General features: G+C 35.1%; 1 protein-coding gene across 1 annotated transcript; it reads right to left on the bottom strand.

Annotated features, from left to right (window-relative positions):
• Positions 1–514: 514 nt before the first annotated feature.
• LOC132559258 (uncharacterized) lies at positions 515–18,364 on the bottom strand. Its single transcript, XM_060223877.1, has 16 exons — positions 18,148–18,364; positions 17,168–17,835; positions 16,498–16,666; positions 14,345–15,130; positions 13,306–13,478; positions 12,648–12,807; positions 11,414–11,499; positions 10,593–10,635; positions 9,625–9,737; positions 8,778–8,945; positions 8,172–8,375; positions 7,796–7,890; positions 6,529–6,694; positions 4,909–5,054; positions 3,498–4,015; positions 515–795 (listed from the first exon to the last, which is right to left on the bottom strand). The coding sequence occupies exons 1-16, from the start codon at positions 18,362–18,364 to the stop codon at positions 515–517; spliced, it is 3,993 nt and encodes a 1,330-aa protein (XP_060079860.1).
• Between the last annotated feature and the right edge of the window lie 189 nt (positions 18,365–18,553).

Below are 18,553 nucleotides of genomic sequence, written 5' to 3'. Positions count from 1 at the left end.
GTTTTAAGGGTTGAATTATCTGCTCTACTGTATAACCATATTTTAAAAAAAGATTTCGGTTTTGGTTGATAGGACAATAGAGACACAATGATAGCTCTGTGATCACTTATAATTTCCCGAACAAGTACAACGATGGATGAATCGGAGGATATAGTATCACTAATATAAAATGGATCGATAAGAGATTGTGTAGTGTTTGTTACTCTAGTCGGACGTGTTACCAGGTTAGTTGGATTGTATTGTTGTTTAAGGAAGGTGAGATCATTGTTATTTCCAGTAAGTAAGTTAATGTTAGTATCCCCTGTCAGTATAACAGGAGGTGTATAATCCAAGGCTATATCAAGAGAATGTTTCAGCCGTGTCCAAATTCCAGAGTTAGAGTTTTGCCGTGGAGGCTTATATAATACACATAAAAGATATTTCTTATTATCAGAACAAAATTCAATCCAAATTAATTTCGTCGTTTCATGATTCAATATCAAGCGTTTTGGAAGTATGTCATTGGTTGAAAAGATCATAACACCACCACCAAAAGCATTCCAGTCTTTTCTAAATATAATTGGAAGTTTGTAAGAAGGTCAGAATCAGGAATGAAAGAATCGGGACACGTTTCTGTTAGACACAAGATATCTATATCATCAGTGAAACTCTCAAGAAAATCTTGTTTGTTTCTAACACTACGAATGTTTAAATGTATTATTTTTAAAGAGTCATCGTCAGAAAATGAAAAAGATGTATTATCAGAGTCGTGGGAAGAAGAGAAACTGTTTGTTGGCCCCGGATTTGTGAGTATGTCTCCCGACAGAAGTAAAAACAAAATAAAAACTAATGTAATGTTGTTTGGATTGTTGTATGCTTGTAGAAAAATTAGAGAGGTAAATAATAGAGGCACGTGTATAAACTGTAACTTAAATATATCACAGTAGGAATATTTCTTATTGCGAAATCTATGTGCAATGATTAAGCAGGTGTGTTTAGGGTAGTGAATTCCGATAGCGCATCTCCAAGAAGATAAAGAGCACCCTGTCATGGAGGATAGAAAAAATAAGAAACGATGAGACAGCTAACGGAAAACACTATTACATGTATAAGTAGGTGTAAGACTGCCGGAAACCAGGATAACTAGTATGTGGGGCTGAAAGGGGATAAAGAAATGAACGAAAATAGAATACAATAGGTACAAAACAGTATAAAAATAATTGACATATTTACAGAACTGCGAGAGAAAAAACAGATACTATGGCACCATCGGAGTATGAACGGGTGATAAATAGACACTGGGAAATTTCTAACAGTAACTAGCAGTAACATGGGGGCAAACACGTATGCAATAAACTTATACTTGATTAACTATATATACAGGTACATGTATTCGAATAGGATAACGATGAAACCTGGGCATAAAACAAGCAAGTGGATATGACAGTACATATGACAGTAAAGTGGTAAGACGGACGTTTTCCGCATCATGTATAAATATAATTTGTACGCACGTGTACGAACACGGACCGGAAGACGAAAGAAAAAAACCGAGCATGAGAATATGTACAGTTGATACGACAAGGAAAAATGACAACGGACAAGTATACGCTTAGTGTGAATATTAACCGCTCAATAAGTAGATATGAATTTATACAGTACAAGTTTGGACTGACGGACGAACTTGACTGTGGGAAGGAATGAAACATGATTAAAATATATCAAAGGTTAAGAAATGTACAAATGATGTGACAATGAAAAATGACTAACAAACATATAGAAAGCATTACCGAAATTCGCGCTACGGTCTATATGGGTATGTACATTACGTGGGCGGAAAACGTGCAATCTTGATCAGAAGGACGATAACGACTGAGGACGAGAAAAATGTAAAAGTGAAAAAAGTATATATATATCCGGCCAATCAGAATGACATCGACGGGCAAGTTAACGGCCTATGAGTTAATATGAATGAACAGTGCGGACTGGCGGACGGAAAGTCTACGGATATAATGAAATATGAATTAAGAGTAAATGGGACGTAAGAATGCGTACAAATGATGTGACAACAATATAAACGACGGAAGCGCATAATCTCATTTTGTGTGTAGGTCGGAACCCGGATTGAAAAATAAAACAAAACATAACTAACTTCTGTGATATGATTTAATTTGAATGTATTCATACGCGTCCACACACGAACGGGAATAGATACGGCATGGTCATGTCCGAACGCCAACCGAGAACAGAACGTCGAGGATAGGGATGTGGTAAGTATAACCAACGTCAGTGTCATGCGTTAATTTGAATATGTGCGTCTGCACGCGCACAGGAAAAAGACTACAGTCAGGGATTTGGTGATGATAACCTTTCTCCGCAACATGAGTTAATTTGGATATGTATGTCCGCACGTGGATAAAACAAAATAAAATAAAGAATCATCACTTAAGACAAGTGTATAAAAGAAATTTTCGTGCATTTATAATTACAATTATGATAACCACGTCCGAACACAGACGGACGCTCTAGAGAAGCGGCGGACAGGGATGGCAAAGGGATGATAAATTACTTCGCAATCAGTTTTTCGATGTCCGATACAAAAGGAAAGAACGACAACGGACATGAATGTGGTAAGTATAACGGATTTCCCTTCCATGTGTTATATGGATATGGTTTTGTACACCAGACGCGGACGGAAAGACTGAAAACGGCGACGGACAAGAAAGTGGTCAGGATGAATAATTTCCGAAGTTGGAGTCTAAGATTAGAAACGGTTTCGGACAGCGATAGTTTGCCGGACCGTGAATGAGATAGCTAGGTGTATATGAACGGAATTTTCATACTTTATTCATAGGTATGACATTGTTGTAGATTATACGAAATATTTCCTGAATGCCGATCTTCTCTATATATAACAAACCGAATTTTTAGCGTTTAGCATTCAGGCAATATTTTTTATCTTGTTTCCAGCAGAGAGATAGTATGAATGAAACATCGATTGGAAAATAGATCAGTTTCCTACTAACTTGTGTTAAATGTTGTAAACACAGTAACATCATTAACTATGCTTGCCACGCTTTCTTTGGAAAAAGAAACTGCAGGAAACTAAACGATATTTCTTTTCATACTTAATTTTGAAAGTAAAAATGTTTTGACGTGATGATATTGATGTGACAAAACTGAAGAAAGCGCCCCAATTGAAGTTAAAAATACAACGATTTGATAAATTTTAATGGTTGTAATCTCTTATTGATAAGAAAATTTATATTCATTTACAATATCTCTATCAATACTCAACTTAATCTAAACAGGAAATTAATCTTTGTAATAAGTCAAGAGAGGCTTAAACAAAGTCAATTATGAGAACAATAGCTACCAATTGTATGGTGGAGCATTTGGGGAGGAGATACGTACAAACTGCTGGATACCTCCGTAGGAGGAGTATTCGATATATTGCTACTCGAAAGGGATGTATGTTTAAACCCAAATTTCCTGTTTTTCCGTCTCGTTATGTTCACCGTGGGTTTGAGTGATATCACTGTTTGTTGTGTCGCTATATTCCGCAGAAGGTATTTCTGAACTGTGGTTCCGGCAATCTTTTCGAAATTGTGTCAGAGCAAGCAGTCTTTGATGTGGAACTATATCAAGCTGTAAGGTGCCGGATTCATCTACATACTGTAATTCCTTGGGAATATTGTCATTTAATGCTCGTTCACAATCGTTTGCCCCTGAAGGGCCGTGCCTCAGTGTGGTTTCTTTGTGTGGAGCTGAGAAGTCTCTTTCAGTGTTCGTTGAATCACTGTACACGGCCTGCAAATATCCATCTGTGCTTTCACTTGCTTGAACTAGTGTTCTTGTCGGTGTTTCTTCTTCGGGTGGTATTTGATCTACCAAGCCGTATGTCTGCTGCGGCTCTGGTGGGAGTTCTGGTATTGGTACTTGGGCTATCGTTATATACGTGCTTCGGGCACTGTTTGTTCCAAATGAAGTGTTACCACAGGAAATTACAGAAACGTCATCCGAAAGTTCAAGTATCCTATGAAGAAAATTGAAACTTGCGTAAGTATTCATTTAAGCTTGAAACATCGGATATATCACAAATATCATAAGAAATCCGCAATAGTCTTTAAATGATAGTATAAAATCGACTCATAAGTGCTTAGCGCCTTGCAACACGAATTTAGAGTTATATACTGCAGAACCAAGCTGTATCATTCATCGATGACCCGCCAGTGACACTAAGGACCTAAATTGTTAGGGACGATATAGGAAGAAAATAACAGAACCTGTTAGTACATGATATATATGTTATTTTGTATGCAAATAAGGCGCCCGATAGATTTATCATTGTCTGCAAACATTATTATATTCCCTGCATACAAAAAGAACTATGCTTGCTTGATAGTAAAGGAAGCTCCAACTTCACATTACATCATTTTTTCCAAAGACGAAATACTGGCTAACCAGCATTCAGTATTATAACCTTTTAGATTGCCTATTAATGATATGGACCTCTCGCGTTTATATTAGATTCCAAAACATCACAAGAATCCATATAAACAAAGTGTTATTGCTTTCTCGTCTATCTGTTTAAACAAAACTTTGTCCAAACTTTCACAACCAGTTATAGTAGTAACAAATCTAGAGCATTAATTGGGTTTTAAATACTATGACATCGAATGCATTTTACATAGACGAAACCTAGTTTATGGCTTAATTTGATCTGTCGATAAATATTGATACAAAGTTTGAAAATATCGTCTACTCAAGAACAAAATCAAAAGTCTTCTGTGAAATGGTTTGTAACAGGATACAATCGTTCTTCATACAAAAAATCTTATGATGCCAAAATTATGGGCAGGAAAAGTTTATAGGATTCAAAGAAAATATATTACAATCTTTATATAAGAATTAATATCCTAAACTTACATGGATTCTATATCCTCCAGAAGTGTGTGAGCACTAAGTCTCCTCGTAGGGTCTCTATTCCAGCACATTTTCAGTAAGTTGTACATCCACTCAGGGCATACTAGAGGTTGTCTGGGTATTTCATCTTTGTACAAGCTATCTAGGAGCTACAAATAGTGCAAACCAATACCAGATGATGGCATTATTATAACAAAAGAAGTGTCCAGTTCCTTCAGCAGATTCACCAATTACATTGAAGGACTGTACGAAATCAAAGAAATACACCATCCTTTACTTGACGCTATTCTAAATTTAACAAAATGTATCAAATGAAATTTGTCTAACTATGGGGCTGCCGCACTCCTCCGTCTAGATTTGGACTTTTCTGGTGATCACTCGGGTTTTCCTTAGGCACATACAAGGCTTTAAACTTTAGACCCTTAGCATCATTGACGAGTCCTGTGAGGAACCAGCTGTATGGTGCAGTTCAATTATTAGATCGTAGCATCATTGACGAGTCCTAGAAGGACGAAACAGCTGTATGATGCAGTTGAACTCATCGTTTCGTTCTACTGTATCTCACTCTAATTCATGAAAAAATGGCGCTATTCACTTGTAGAAAGCTTTCTGACATGCTACTATTCTATGTTTTTCTCTCCACTAAAATTGAAGTTGCAAGTCAATCAAAAATAATAATGATAAATTAAAATGCTTTATTTGAGGTTGATATTGTTATTCAATGAAACTGAACAAATCGATTATTCAAATTTAGATATGTCGTAGACAAATATATGATGAAAAAATTTAAATGTAATACTGCGTTATTTGATGGATTAAAAAAAGTTGTAATCATAGCTGAGTGCTTTTTGCATATCTGTATTCATAATACAAATAAAACATGGTAGCATTTCCTTAGCATTAATAGGTAATTCACGGACAAGAATGGTCAGAACCCGACGATCAAGGATCGACCTCTGGTAACTCGTATACCTCGTATTCCTCTCACTACCGACATGGGCCGAAGGAGTTCGATATAACGGGGTTTTACTGTATTACATTTAGTTATGAAATATCTAATAGACATTATAAACCTTTTGGAATTTTTAGTGATGTTAGAAGCAAAAAGGATAGAAATGTTAAAAGTTTAAACGTCCTCTTAAAAGGTTTCGATACATCTATTATCACTCACATTTTTTGGTAGTTGAGCTATTTTACCACATTATTCAAGACTTCTGACCAACTTTGCGTATATCAACTTAAAACTGCACCTGTATTCCTCACAACATTTATATTTGTATATAAAGGACCACACAAATAAACTCTCGTGCTCAGGTATGGAACTTGATCGATCGAACAAGTTAATTATCTTTTGCTATGATTTAGATTCTTAAAAAAAATGCTTCATTAAGGTCTATCTACGGTATAACCGGATGTAACATACTGGTGTCATGAAGTTTTTTTTTTTTTTTTTTTTTGTCGTACGACTACGCTTACACTTCCGGAACAGCTGGACCTGCAAATCAAATGTATGACTATACTGTTTGAGTACGCGATGGTGAATCTTGAAGAATGGCTGGAACTGGCGATTTATAGAGAGAATTGATCTTGGCTTTTATTGAAAAGAATTATTGATATCATTACCTTTTCCGGAGCTAACGTTGCAAATGGCACAGCCTCTAGATGATTGGCTAATGGGTTGCTCTTTCTTATGGAGGCGGTTTCGTAGAACTCGTAGATAGTCATAGCTAACATGTACACATCGCTTGCCATGGAATATGTCTTATGTTGTAGAACCTCTATCGGCATCCTGTAACATCAAAATTTAATTAATATTTAAATTTGTCATATTTCTTACATTTATTTAGTTATTATTTTAACTTCTTACATTATAGGAAGACTTGTTTAACTACTGATGTTTTGATTTTAAACAACGACTTGTAAGTAGTTGCATAAAGACAATAACTGATCGTAAACAATATTAAATGTTGATTACTGACATTACTGTTGTGAGTTTGGAGTTTTTGTTGTGGGGTGGAGGGTGGGTAGGGGAGCTTGGGTTTAATTGTCTATACTCCTATATTTTCGCTCGGAGATTCAATGATAAATTCTGAAATGCTCTCCAATAGCAAAAATATGACTAAACTGGATATTCTGGGTAAATTTGTCCACTAACCAAGCGTTTGTCTCAAGTGCAACTCAATATATAACCCATTGAAATCAACAAAAGCAATATTCAATTTCAGTGCAGACGACTTCTATTCAATATATTGAACAAAGCCAAGTCTGCAGTCGCTAGAAATTGTGCAAATCTAATTGATTACGTTAGAAATATTGTCCGATATTTCAAACAGTGATGTTCAGGCACAATACGATAATGCAACACATTAGAACATACAAATCAGCAATAATTACTAAAATATCCTTTATCTTTATCTTTTATATTTTGCAGTAAATCTGATTGCTTTTATTTAAAGTTTAGCATCAAACATGTGTCCGGGTTCTTCCCCTTACAAAATGTGTAAAAAATTAATAACTACACCAAGTTCAACCCTAATCTGGTCAAATAAACCAGGCTAAATTTTGTAGTTTCACTGAGTCCAACTTGAAATTGAAATATTTGATTTTGTTTACAGCAATTGTGATACGTCGACATTATGTCGCTGATGGTACAAAGTGAAAATTACGTTTTAATACAAATGTAGAATTAGATATAGTAGAACCAAACAATTAATTAAACTGCATCATACACAAAATCTATAAACATTGAGTAATGCAAAACATTACAACGTAAAATAGTAAAGGCAAAGATGTATTTTCACTTTTTAATAAAGTTGGTTTCAATGGGATAGAAACACATTTATCAACCGTCTAAACACTTTCATATTGATGAAATAAAAAAAAAACTCACCAGTTTCTTCGATCATCGGTGTTTGTTAACGTGTCTGTGACACAACCAAGGGTGTTCTGACATTTCAGAAATCGTCCTATCCGTGGCATGAATATCTATGGGGAAAAACACAATTTGATTTATGTCAATATCTTGTCAATTGGTCATGGATTGATTTTTATTTGATGATAAAATGTAATAAGACAAATTATTGTTTTAAAAGAATCGAAAAGTTTGGGTCTTTTCTATATTCGAATTCTGGTTGGAATTCCGACAAAATGGTACAAATGACACAAGTGGATATCGCCTTTCATTGTGAATTTTGCATTATATATAGCATAGACAATATAAATTGAACAGAGAAATATGAAATTCTAATTATGGGAGACTTCCATACCTTGCCTTCTCCTTTAGATCTATACAAAGTGGAACAACATATGTCTCTGAGGACCCATTTCTTTGCGTGCATGACAGACACAAATCTGACGCCCTCCTTTATTAGGTTGGCGTACGCTACCTCGTTTGCTGGGTCTGCTGGGTCACCCAGCAAATTTTCAGCAGCGATATCCAGTAAGCATTTCCCTTGGGTACATCGGTAAAGCTGTAAGTATATTGGGATTACACACGTGATGTACACGTGATGTTTAGATAATTGTGTTACATTTCATGTCATTAGTTAAAATGTGTAAAATATAACTTAATATTTACTCAATAATAATGTGAATAATTCTTTTATAATCCTATGCTTGTTTTGTTTTTAAGAGAGAGGGTAAGAGAAAGACAGAGCGAGATAGAGCCTGTGACAGGAACATACAAACAAAATGGACAGGCTAGACTAGGTTCCATTAAATCATACATATCCGAGTTCAGGCTTATATTTTTAAACGCAAAAAGTTTTAATGAGTTAACATTTATGATAATGTCGTCAATGAAACATTTCTTTTTGTTTCATATTTTTTATTTTTATGTATTTTTTTTTTAAATATTAATGAAGGGTGGTTACCAGCGTATGTGTGAAACCATTCTCTACTGTACATTCTCGTGATCTTTTCTGTGGAGGGAAGTTGATTATGTGCTGTTCTATAGCGAAGTCATACTCAGATTTCATTTGGTCTAGTGGTCCATTTATAAACCTCTGTGTAACTGGTTCTTCTACATGTAGGGAAGTTCCCTGTAAGTAGAAAAAGACGTTAAATTGAAATCATCAAGAGAAATTATCGTTGAAACAAATCACCTATATCTTTAACATCATAATAAAGAACATGCCAAGTTTGAGTTCATATATTTTACGCTGGTTTTTAAATTATCAGATGTATAAAAGTTATGAAATATATCAATTATTGGGAAAGTGCACCTCTCGATCTAGATTTTTACTTTTCTTTCGATCACTTTGAGGTTTTCTCAATCACCTCGTATGCTTGAAAATTTAGTCCTTAACATCACGGACGAGTCCTAGAAGGACCAAACAACAGTATGGTGCAATTCAAATCATTCTTTGGCTCTACTTTATCTAACTCAAAAGTTGTATTAAAAGGTGCTATTTACTTTTGTCTTTTGTAAATCTTTGACGTTCCATAGAAAAACCGTTATCGTATTTGTTTCTTTTATCATGGATTAGAAAAACAATTACCGATTTTTTAAAATTCAATTCATCTTTCTTATTTTGCTTTAAATTTTATTCAATTAATCTAATCGTACATTGTTTTATTTAACTTTATAATTATTTCAAATGTGTAATAAAAGGTGCCATTCTCTTGTGTGACTTTTGATATTTTTTAAAGACCTAAAGCGAAATTAACCTTTGATTCTATAAGTAACTAGCAATGATAGTTTCGTATATATGATATTACCTGTAGCCGTATCTGTGGATGGTCAGGAGCAGTGAGATCCTGCTCTGTAATCCGGAGAGTGTTCGTTTGAACCTTTCTCTTCCTTAATGTGTTATAATACAAATCTTTGACGTCTGTAATAGCAACAACCAAAATACTGATAGGACAACAAAATCTTAATTCAATCAAACGTGGGCAAAATATGAACAAAAAATATTTTCACAGCGACTCCTTAAAATGTACGAGGAGAACAAAACCATGTGTTACGGAAAGGAAACATTCTTCTGCTTCATCGAAGACATCCGCCATGTTAATAATTATCAACCAAAGTAAAAATTGTCATGCTATCAAGTGAGAAAAGGTAAATAACAGGATAGAACCACGAGTTATACCAAAGAGCATATCAAAAGTGTTTTGGGGGGTTGTCCCAACAAGATTCCTCCATGAGGTCTTCATTCTTCATCATGGCAACCAAATGAGAACATTTTTTTCAGAAAATGGTATCTTTGTATTTCTCACCCCCTACCCCATCCTTAACCTCTCTATACCAATTTTGTTAACATATTCAGATAATATCTCAATTTCAGCCAATCAGAAGCCTGTTTCCATGGTAACTGTATAGAACATCAAATCTGTCAACTTATAGGTTATAATCAGCTGTAGCATTTGATCACAACTGGCACAACTGATGTATCATGCCGATTTTGAGGATTATTGATTTATTACTTTATTAAATGTACTTGACATAATATTCCGGACGGTCAGACGGTCAGACAGGATGATTTCAATATACTTTCTCCACCCAAACCCAACCCTCCACCCCCATCCCCGAACTTCTTTACGGGGGTATAATCCAGCAGGTACACAATTTATTAGCAAACATCTGAATGTTGCGCAAGTATATTGTGAATTCATCATTCATTAACTTTAATATTTTAACGAGTAATAAGCATTTACTTATATTTATCTCAAAGTCAAATTTCACTTACTGCCATCTAAGCTTTTCAGCTGTTTCAGCTTCACCGATATCCCCTAAAATAGTAACAAAAGGATAAAAACCATACAATTCTGATTAAGCAGGAAAGCATATATATATTATATATATATACCTTACTATTCATTTCAGGTGGAAATTCGGACCCTTTGTAGGTTCTGTAACTAAATCCCTGTCTTCAATAACTAAATTTCTTTCCTGTGTTACTAAATCCCTATGTTGTGTAACTAAGTTCCTTTCTTGAGTTTCTCAACTCCTTTCTTCAGTAACTAAATCTCTTCACTGCGTTACTAAATACCTTTGTTGTGTAACAAAGTTCCTCCTTTCCTTTCTTAAATTTCTTTCTTCAGTAACTAAATCTCTTCACTGCGTTACTAAATACCTTTGTTGTGTAACAAAGTTCCTTGCTTGAGTTACTAAATTCCTTTCTTCAGTACCTAAATTTCTTTCTTCAGTAACTAAATTCCTTTACTGTGTAACCAAACCCCTATGTTGTGTAAATTAGTTCCTTTCTTGAGTTACTCAATTTCTTTCTTCAGTAACTAAATTCCTTAGCTGTGTAACTTAATACTGTGCAACTGATTTGCCGAATATTTCTTAAATCCTCCCTACGGTACATATCATTGTTAATGTGCTATATTAATTTAGCTACCTTGTATATCGAAAGATTTTTTATTTGTTTCAAATGTTACAATGTGCATCAATTATGCTTATTCCAGACACTTAATTGGGTTGGTATTTACTATCACCAACATCCTAATATAATGAACTTGTAAACTCCATCAAATATGTAGGTCAGGTAATGATCTGACGTACCCTTTCCGGCTTATCCTGTTGTAACTGGTTAAGCTCAGGGTAAAGGTTTCCTCTGTTGGAGAATGTGATGTTTCCACTGTGACTTGCTGCAAATGTTACCGACATATTTTTGTGAAAAAATAAGAATGCCGTTATATAATGTGTATAACACTTTCACAATCATGCAATTATTAGATAAATTTCATTACAAAATACCGTTTTTTCGCATATTTTCAGCTTTTTCAAAGCTTACTCAACAATATTGAAGGAGAAACATATCTACCCAAACCCATTGCATAGAATATAAAACTTGTGGCATATCAAATTATGTTTAAAGGGCAACATTACATTTACATGATTATTAGATTCAATATTATTACCACAAATAAATTCTAGAAACAGACTTAATTTTCCTTTGCCAATGCAAAAAGTTTCTCCCCACCGATGTGTCCTAATCCTGCAATATCTTACTAGAACTTTGTGGTATTTCTTGGCCGTTCTACCTATGCTACTTCATTTTCTATTCTGGGGTCTTCCTTTCGCAAATCACGCTTCATCTGACTCTTCTTGTTGTGAGGACTTATACCATATGATTTGTCAATATAGCGTTATGGTCAATGTAGCATACGATAGTAAGAGTCGAATTACCATGAGGTCCCTTACCAAGGGACTTGGAACATCGCCTGAGGATACGTAAGCCAGATAGTGGTGCCAATAGACAAATAAGATAACATCAAGATTGATATTGAAGAAACATAGGGTTTACACAATGAGTGATTTGGTATCTAATATTTATTTCGTTTCAAGTCAGTTATTTTTCAAGTAACAAAAATACGCGAGCTTTAGTGCGCGCTTTTGTAACTTTTGGAAAATAACTTTCATATGCAAGTTTCATTAAAATTGATCGAAGAACTGAATACCTATTGATAAATACAAAACTGAAAACATTTAATATTGACTTGGTTACCATGGCAACCCAAATTTCTGCTAAAAAAACTATAATTATTTTATAAATAGTTCCATTGTTAAAAACATCTTTTATTTTCCAAACCTCATATACATCAATTTTCAACATACACGTAGTTGTAAAATATCTCAATTTCACCCAGTGAGAAGCCACCATTTTTTTCCAATGTAACGGGTTCTGGAAACAATTTGACAGATGGGTCAATATACAAAAAACTTATATGAAGTCACCTTATTACCATGGCAACCAAAACACACTGCAAAATGAAAAGAAACATGTTATATTCACCGTTGCTTTTCGTTGTTTCGAGCCATTTTGCTATAGCATCCTCCGCATCTCGAAGACTTATCCTCTCATGTGGTGACGCTTGTACACATTTATCAATGATTGTTTGTACTGCACGTGGGGTGCATTGCCACCACTTCGGTTTGAGACCATGGAACAAAACCTTAATAGAAAACGTTGCACGTGTGAGTCGACAATTCTACATCTTCTGGAGATAAATATTTATCTTACGTCGCATGTTGCAATATTTAAATATTAATTCAGCTGAGCTTTTATCAGCAACAATTAATTACACTACCGGGAATGGGTAGTATTCCACTAGTGGCATATTTTCCTTTGAATATAAAGAAATTTCCAATCGAGAAAACAAGGGAAATTTCACCATAATGGGAAACAATTTCCCCTTAACAATTATTAGTCTATCTTACTTAACAAATCTGAAAACCATGGCATCATGAAAGAACCATCAGTCTAACCTCAACATTGACTTATTTTATATATTTTTATTCTATTCCTCTTTGAAATATTATTCATATCCATATTATTTCATTTTATCTTATTTTCCACTTATTTGCATTTACGCTTATGAATTTTCTGAAGCAGTAATTGAACATATCAAACTGATATTGATATCTGTGTGAAACTTGTAAGCAGTACTTACCATATCCATGACGTCCTCCAAGTCGTACCCGTAAATGTCAGTGTACGGATGACATCCGTGAGTAAAAATCTCAAACAACAACTGTCCAAACATCCACACATCTGAGGCACGACTGAACTCGTCCTCGCACAGAGATTCATATGGAGACCAACGGATGGGAATTTCGGCCATCACTGAAACCAAGATAGATACTGAAATCAATAGTAATCCGGCCACGTCGATCAAGCAGAATTTCGTTTTTACCGGCATGCAGTCATTTTCTCTTCCATGTCAGTTTGTCTTTTCACTGATGCTCAACTCACCCACCATCCCGTGCAATCCAGGTCATATTATTTAATATGGCGCTTCATCTTAATGATTCTGAATAGCTAGTAACGGATATCCCGCATTAATTTCAGGTAGGTTACCATCAACTGTTGCCGATAAACCCGGGAAGTAAACAATCTTATCTTATTTTTTAGTTTGCAACAAACATCAATGGACAAAAACTTCCACCTCAGATTGTTCAAAGCTCTACAAGCGGACAGGAATATGGGTCTGTTTTGATATCATGTGTGGTGTTATAATGACAATTGATTTGTTACTCTTCTTGTTGTGAGGACTTATACGATATGATTGGTCAATACAGCGTTATGGTCAATGTAGCATACGATAGTAAGAGTCGACTTATCATGAGGCACCAAGGACACAACAAAGACAGTACACACTAGTATTCTGAACTTGGCAAGAAACGCGAACCACAAAGGTAAAGACTTGGAACTTCGCCTGAGGATACGTATGCCAGACAGTGGTATCAATAGACAAATATGCAAATTTCATTAAAACTTATCTACGAACTGAATACCTAATTGATAATTACACAACACGCAAAACCAGAAAAAGCAAACGCCTTGCCCAAGGATACAGTCAAGAACCTACTGAGCTTTAACATAATTAAATCTGAAGGGGAAACAGGGTTTCTTTTGCTGAAGAACGATTAACAAAATTGAATCCAAGATATCTGCCTAGATTTTCAATGATAATAAATAATATGGAATACCTTGTATTGCATGTTGCTCCGATCCTTCGGATTCCATCGAAATATTCTTAACAATCTTGAAATCAGATAGAACTACAGTTTGACCGCGACATCTGAAACTGTCGGCTATGATGTTTCGATGAATCATGCCAACGTCGTGGAGAAATCGTAATGCTTTCACAGCCCCTAAACTCATCAGTCCAAGTGTTTTGTCTGAGATCCAATTTCTGTCTTTTCTGTGTGAAATAAGGTGAGAACTAAGAGTAGTCTCGGGTAGTGTTTCTGTCATGTAAAACAATGGTATTGGTTCTGTTTGAAATGCAAACAGACGTTTGATATGATTGTTTGGTTCACGAGCTGATAGTTTTCTCAACACTTTCAGGGTGTTGTAGTGTTCGGCAGTTTGTGATACTTTCGCCGCACTTTGACGGTAGGTGTCTATATCAAATGATCCATTGATCAAAGAATCCAGTGAAGGCAGAAAAATTTCTGTTGTGACGTGGATATGCCCTACAATAGTGCCATGTATACCTTGCCAACTTAAATAGCTGTTCTCAAACGCTTTTGAATGAGACGAAAAACTCAAAGATTCCATAGTTCTCGTCAAGTATCTAAATAGTGCCTCGGTCACCACTGAACTTCTTTTCTCCAACATTGCAGACACCTTCTGAACAACTGTTCCTTTTTCGTGGAATAGAAGAATGGACACCTCTTCTTGTAAGATGCGTCGGACTTCTTTTTTTATCTTCGGGCTGGTTGTAATCATTTGGAGAATTTCACACAATTGTGGAGAACATCTTGTCGAATCTGAAATAACAAAAAATTGCATTACTGTGAAAACATTTAAATTATTTTTGCAGAAGTAGGCTACCGTAGATGTACATATATTAGGGTTAATCTTTCGGCATGGAAAGTATAATGCTAAAGCCTTAAAACCTTAATTGACCGAATTCATCACAGCAATAACGAGCTAGAATTTGATTGTCATAAATTCATAAATAGAGTACGTTAACTGCGATTCCACTGTTATTTTTGATGTATTTTTAGTTTATCATGCTGATAAATGGAAAATGCAGTAGAACGAGGAATAAGTCCAGTCACTTCACCATTCATGGTTTAGATTTTTTTGATGAAATTAAATTCAATATAATTTTATATGTTGTGTGTCGTAAAGAAAAAAAAAACTTTAAATAACGAATTCTTTTAATCAAATTAATTTTTAAATGGTGCTCATCAGTTTTTTAAATCTGGCATAAGTGTAGTAATATCGTGAATGGCCTTATGAACATTACTGGAACTCCTTCTGGTAAATGCTATTTCTTCGTTAGTGTTTAAACATTTTTACAATACTAATATTTACTCGCCGATTACAGCAGAACTGAACTTAATTATGAGACGTATAGAGTCTGATCATGCTGTTATTATGACGTCACTATTCTCTTGACTTTCCCCATTATTTGATTCAATAAATTGTTATTCCCGATACGATACCTGTTTTAATTGGTCTAGAGCAGGATTCAGAAGAAAAAAATTATCAAATCACAAACTGATTAAAGACAATAAAGGTGCGACACCCAACTTCAAAGCCATTACAACATACCACTATGCGACCTTAATACTTCTTTGATGTACTAGTATTCTCATTTTATCCGCATGATGTCACAAAAGGAATCTTCAAGTCTGCCATGAAATGATCCAGAATTACATAGAGTGAGTGTAACCTCTAGAGCATCGAGGAGGCACAATATAGCTGAATTTCTGATTAATATTATCCGAAATTATGTTAGTAATGTATAGAAGATTTTTTTTTCAAATATGAAGATACCCTTCGACCAAATATATGATGATGGTCGGTTTTATAGAATTTGACATTAAGTCCCCCACAATTTTATCAACTACTATAAATCACTTACATGACGCATGAGACTTATTATTCTAGCCTGAATACGCCAGGAGAGTCAAACGCGAATTCATATCCCAGGCGAGTATTTGTACAGAAATGATCTTGATGACACCCATGCTGAATTGGTTACCGATATCAGAGTCCATATATCTAATAACCTATCATTAGCAAATTAAATGTCATTTCTATTCGTGAAATCTAAATGACTTACAATATAACATAGAAAAACACCATTGGTTAAATAATACCGTGTTTACATGTGTATTCATACGTTTGGAGTGTCGTTTCTCCAGAGTATTGATTATCGCCCTTGTCGTAAAGAGGAGAAGAGCATAAACATGTTTCTCTGTCCTCGACTTCTTGTTGTAGTAATTTAGGACAGAAGCTAGGCATTCGCGTACAAAGGCTAGCGCTTCCATAGTGACGGGGAACGTACTTATCTGTCAAAAACGATTTTCAAAAATATAAAATATACATCTTGTTGGAAAGAGAAAAGAAATGAATCGGAGATACGAAATAAAAACAAAAATAAATGATATCTCACATTGACCAAGACATTTGAATATTGATTTCTGTAATATAGCTTTAAAATCTCACATCCTAGTCGATGAATTATAAGGAGGATATAGTTTGCTTTTTAAATGAAATCAAAGTTGTTTAACAAAATAGTTTTCGAATTCAAAGTTTATCTTAAGACACTTAAGACCACAAAATTATCATCAGAATAAATTGAATTATTCTACTGAATTTCTTGAGATTTATTCAGGAAAATGTTTGTGTAAAACCAAGAAATTTGAACCTCGCGAAAATGTTCGATTTTACAGTAGTTTTCTACATTCATGGTCAAAATAGAAATGACACTTGAAGCACAAGGCAACAAAAGGTTCGACAGGAAACTAAAGCAAGAAAGACAAGAAGAACTGTGGACAATATATAAATACCTGAACTATGACCCCGAAAATCAGCGAGTAGTGTTCCAGCATAGACATTTTCCCGAAGTCTCTAGATAAACGTTCCCGGTGTCTGTCATCGCGTAGTTCTTCATTGATATTACCCACCTGAAGGCGACTCGTTTTCTTTTTCATCAAAACCTCTTGAAAACTTTTTAATATCATCTGTACAGACTGCCGAAGGCCCGACAAGTACGGCTCTGAATCAATTGCGCTAATTTTCTCCACTATGTCTATATAGTTCGGAAGCCTCTCTATTGTCGTGTCTGCTATGTTCGTCCTGTCTGGATGATTCAGTGACTGATGATACAAGACTAGTAAGACGAGAATCACAATTGGTTGTATACCTATCATCGACTCAGGTGACATCGAACGTTTCTGAAGGACAGAAAACAGTGCATTTAAACATGACAATAGTTTGACATAATTGTGACTTCTTATATCCGTTTCAAACAACACTTCTGTCATCACTCTCGCTACTCTTCTTTCTATGGCTTTGTGATCGCAGTCCATCAGTAACGCTAACGTTTCCAGATCTGACTGTGAGACAGCAGTAGGGATGATGCGCATGTGCACGTGTGTAATCATTTTTGAAGCAATTCCTGAATCTGCTGTATTGATACATCGTATTATTTCGTTTAGATCTTTATCGTCAACCGCTGAAAAACATAAAGTAAAACGTGAGAAATGTTTATATCATTTAAAACAATACAATGCCACCATGTGAACAGAATCCTAGTTCAAGATAACTTAAACGAGGGCAAAATATTAACAAAATACAGATTTACAAGTTGGCTCCTGACAAAGTACAAGTATAAGACTAGGTGTTCCGGAACGGTAAGCGTTTTCTGCTTCACTGACAAAATTCGTCATGTCAATTTTGAAAAAGGAGGGGAAAAAAATCCCCTTTTCAAAGGGACAATAGGATTTGTCAAACACTAGCGATCTTCATGACGTAAGGTTGTACTGACATTGTGATTTGCAGAAATCCTCTGAAGCATAAATCCCAGACTCTGTTCCATCCTCCTCTGTCTTTTCATTTATCTTTAAGAATTTGTGAAAAATCTCTTCCTCTGGCAAATACGTGTATATTTCATCCTCCTCGTCTTCATAAATGTTAAAGGAATTTGACGGTTGTTGGTGGACAGGACGCCATGGGAGAGGCGGGGCACCACACGGATCAGTCATGATGCGGCACCTATGAAGATGGTACAAAAGTATACAAGTTAACAGCACCTTTATATACAAATTTAGAGTTAGATAAAGTAGAGTCAAACAATGAATAAAATTGCATAAAACAGTTGTTTCGTCCTTCTAGTACTCGTCAGTGATGCTACGTCATACATCTGTTTCGTCCTTCTAGTACTCGTCAGTGAT

Source organism: Ylistrum balloti, unplaced genomic scaffold (assembly GCF_031769215.1).
Source record: "Ylistrum balloti isolate Yb309-2 unplaced genomic scaffold, AGI_CSIRO_Ybal_v1 Utg370882, whole genome shotgun sequence".
NCBI classification, from domain to species: domain Eukaryota; kingdom Metazoa; phylum Mollusca; class Bivalvia; order Pectinida; family Pectinidae; genus Ylistrum; species Ylistrum balloti.
This window is presented reverse-complemented; position numbering and strand designations above follow the sequence as displayed.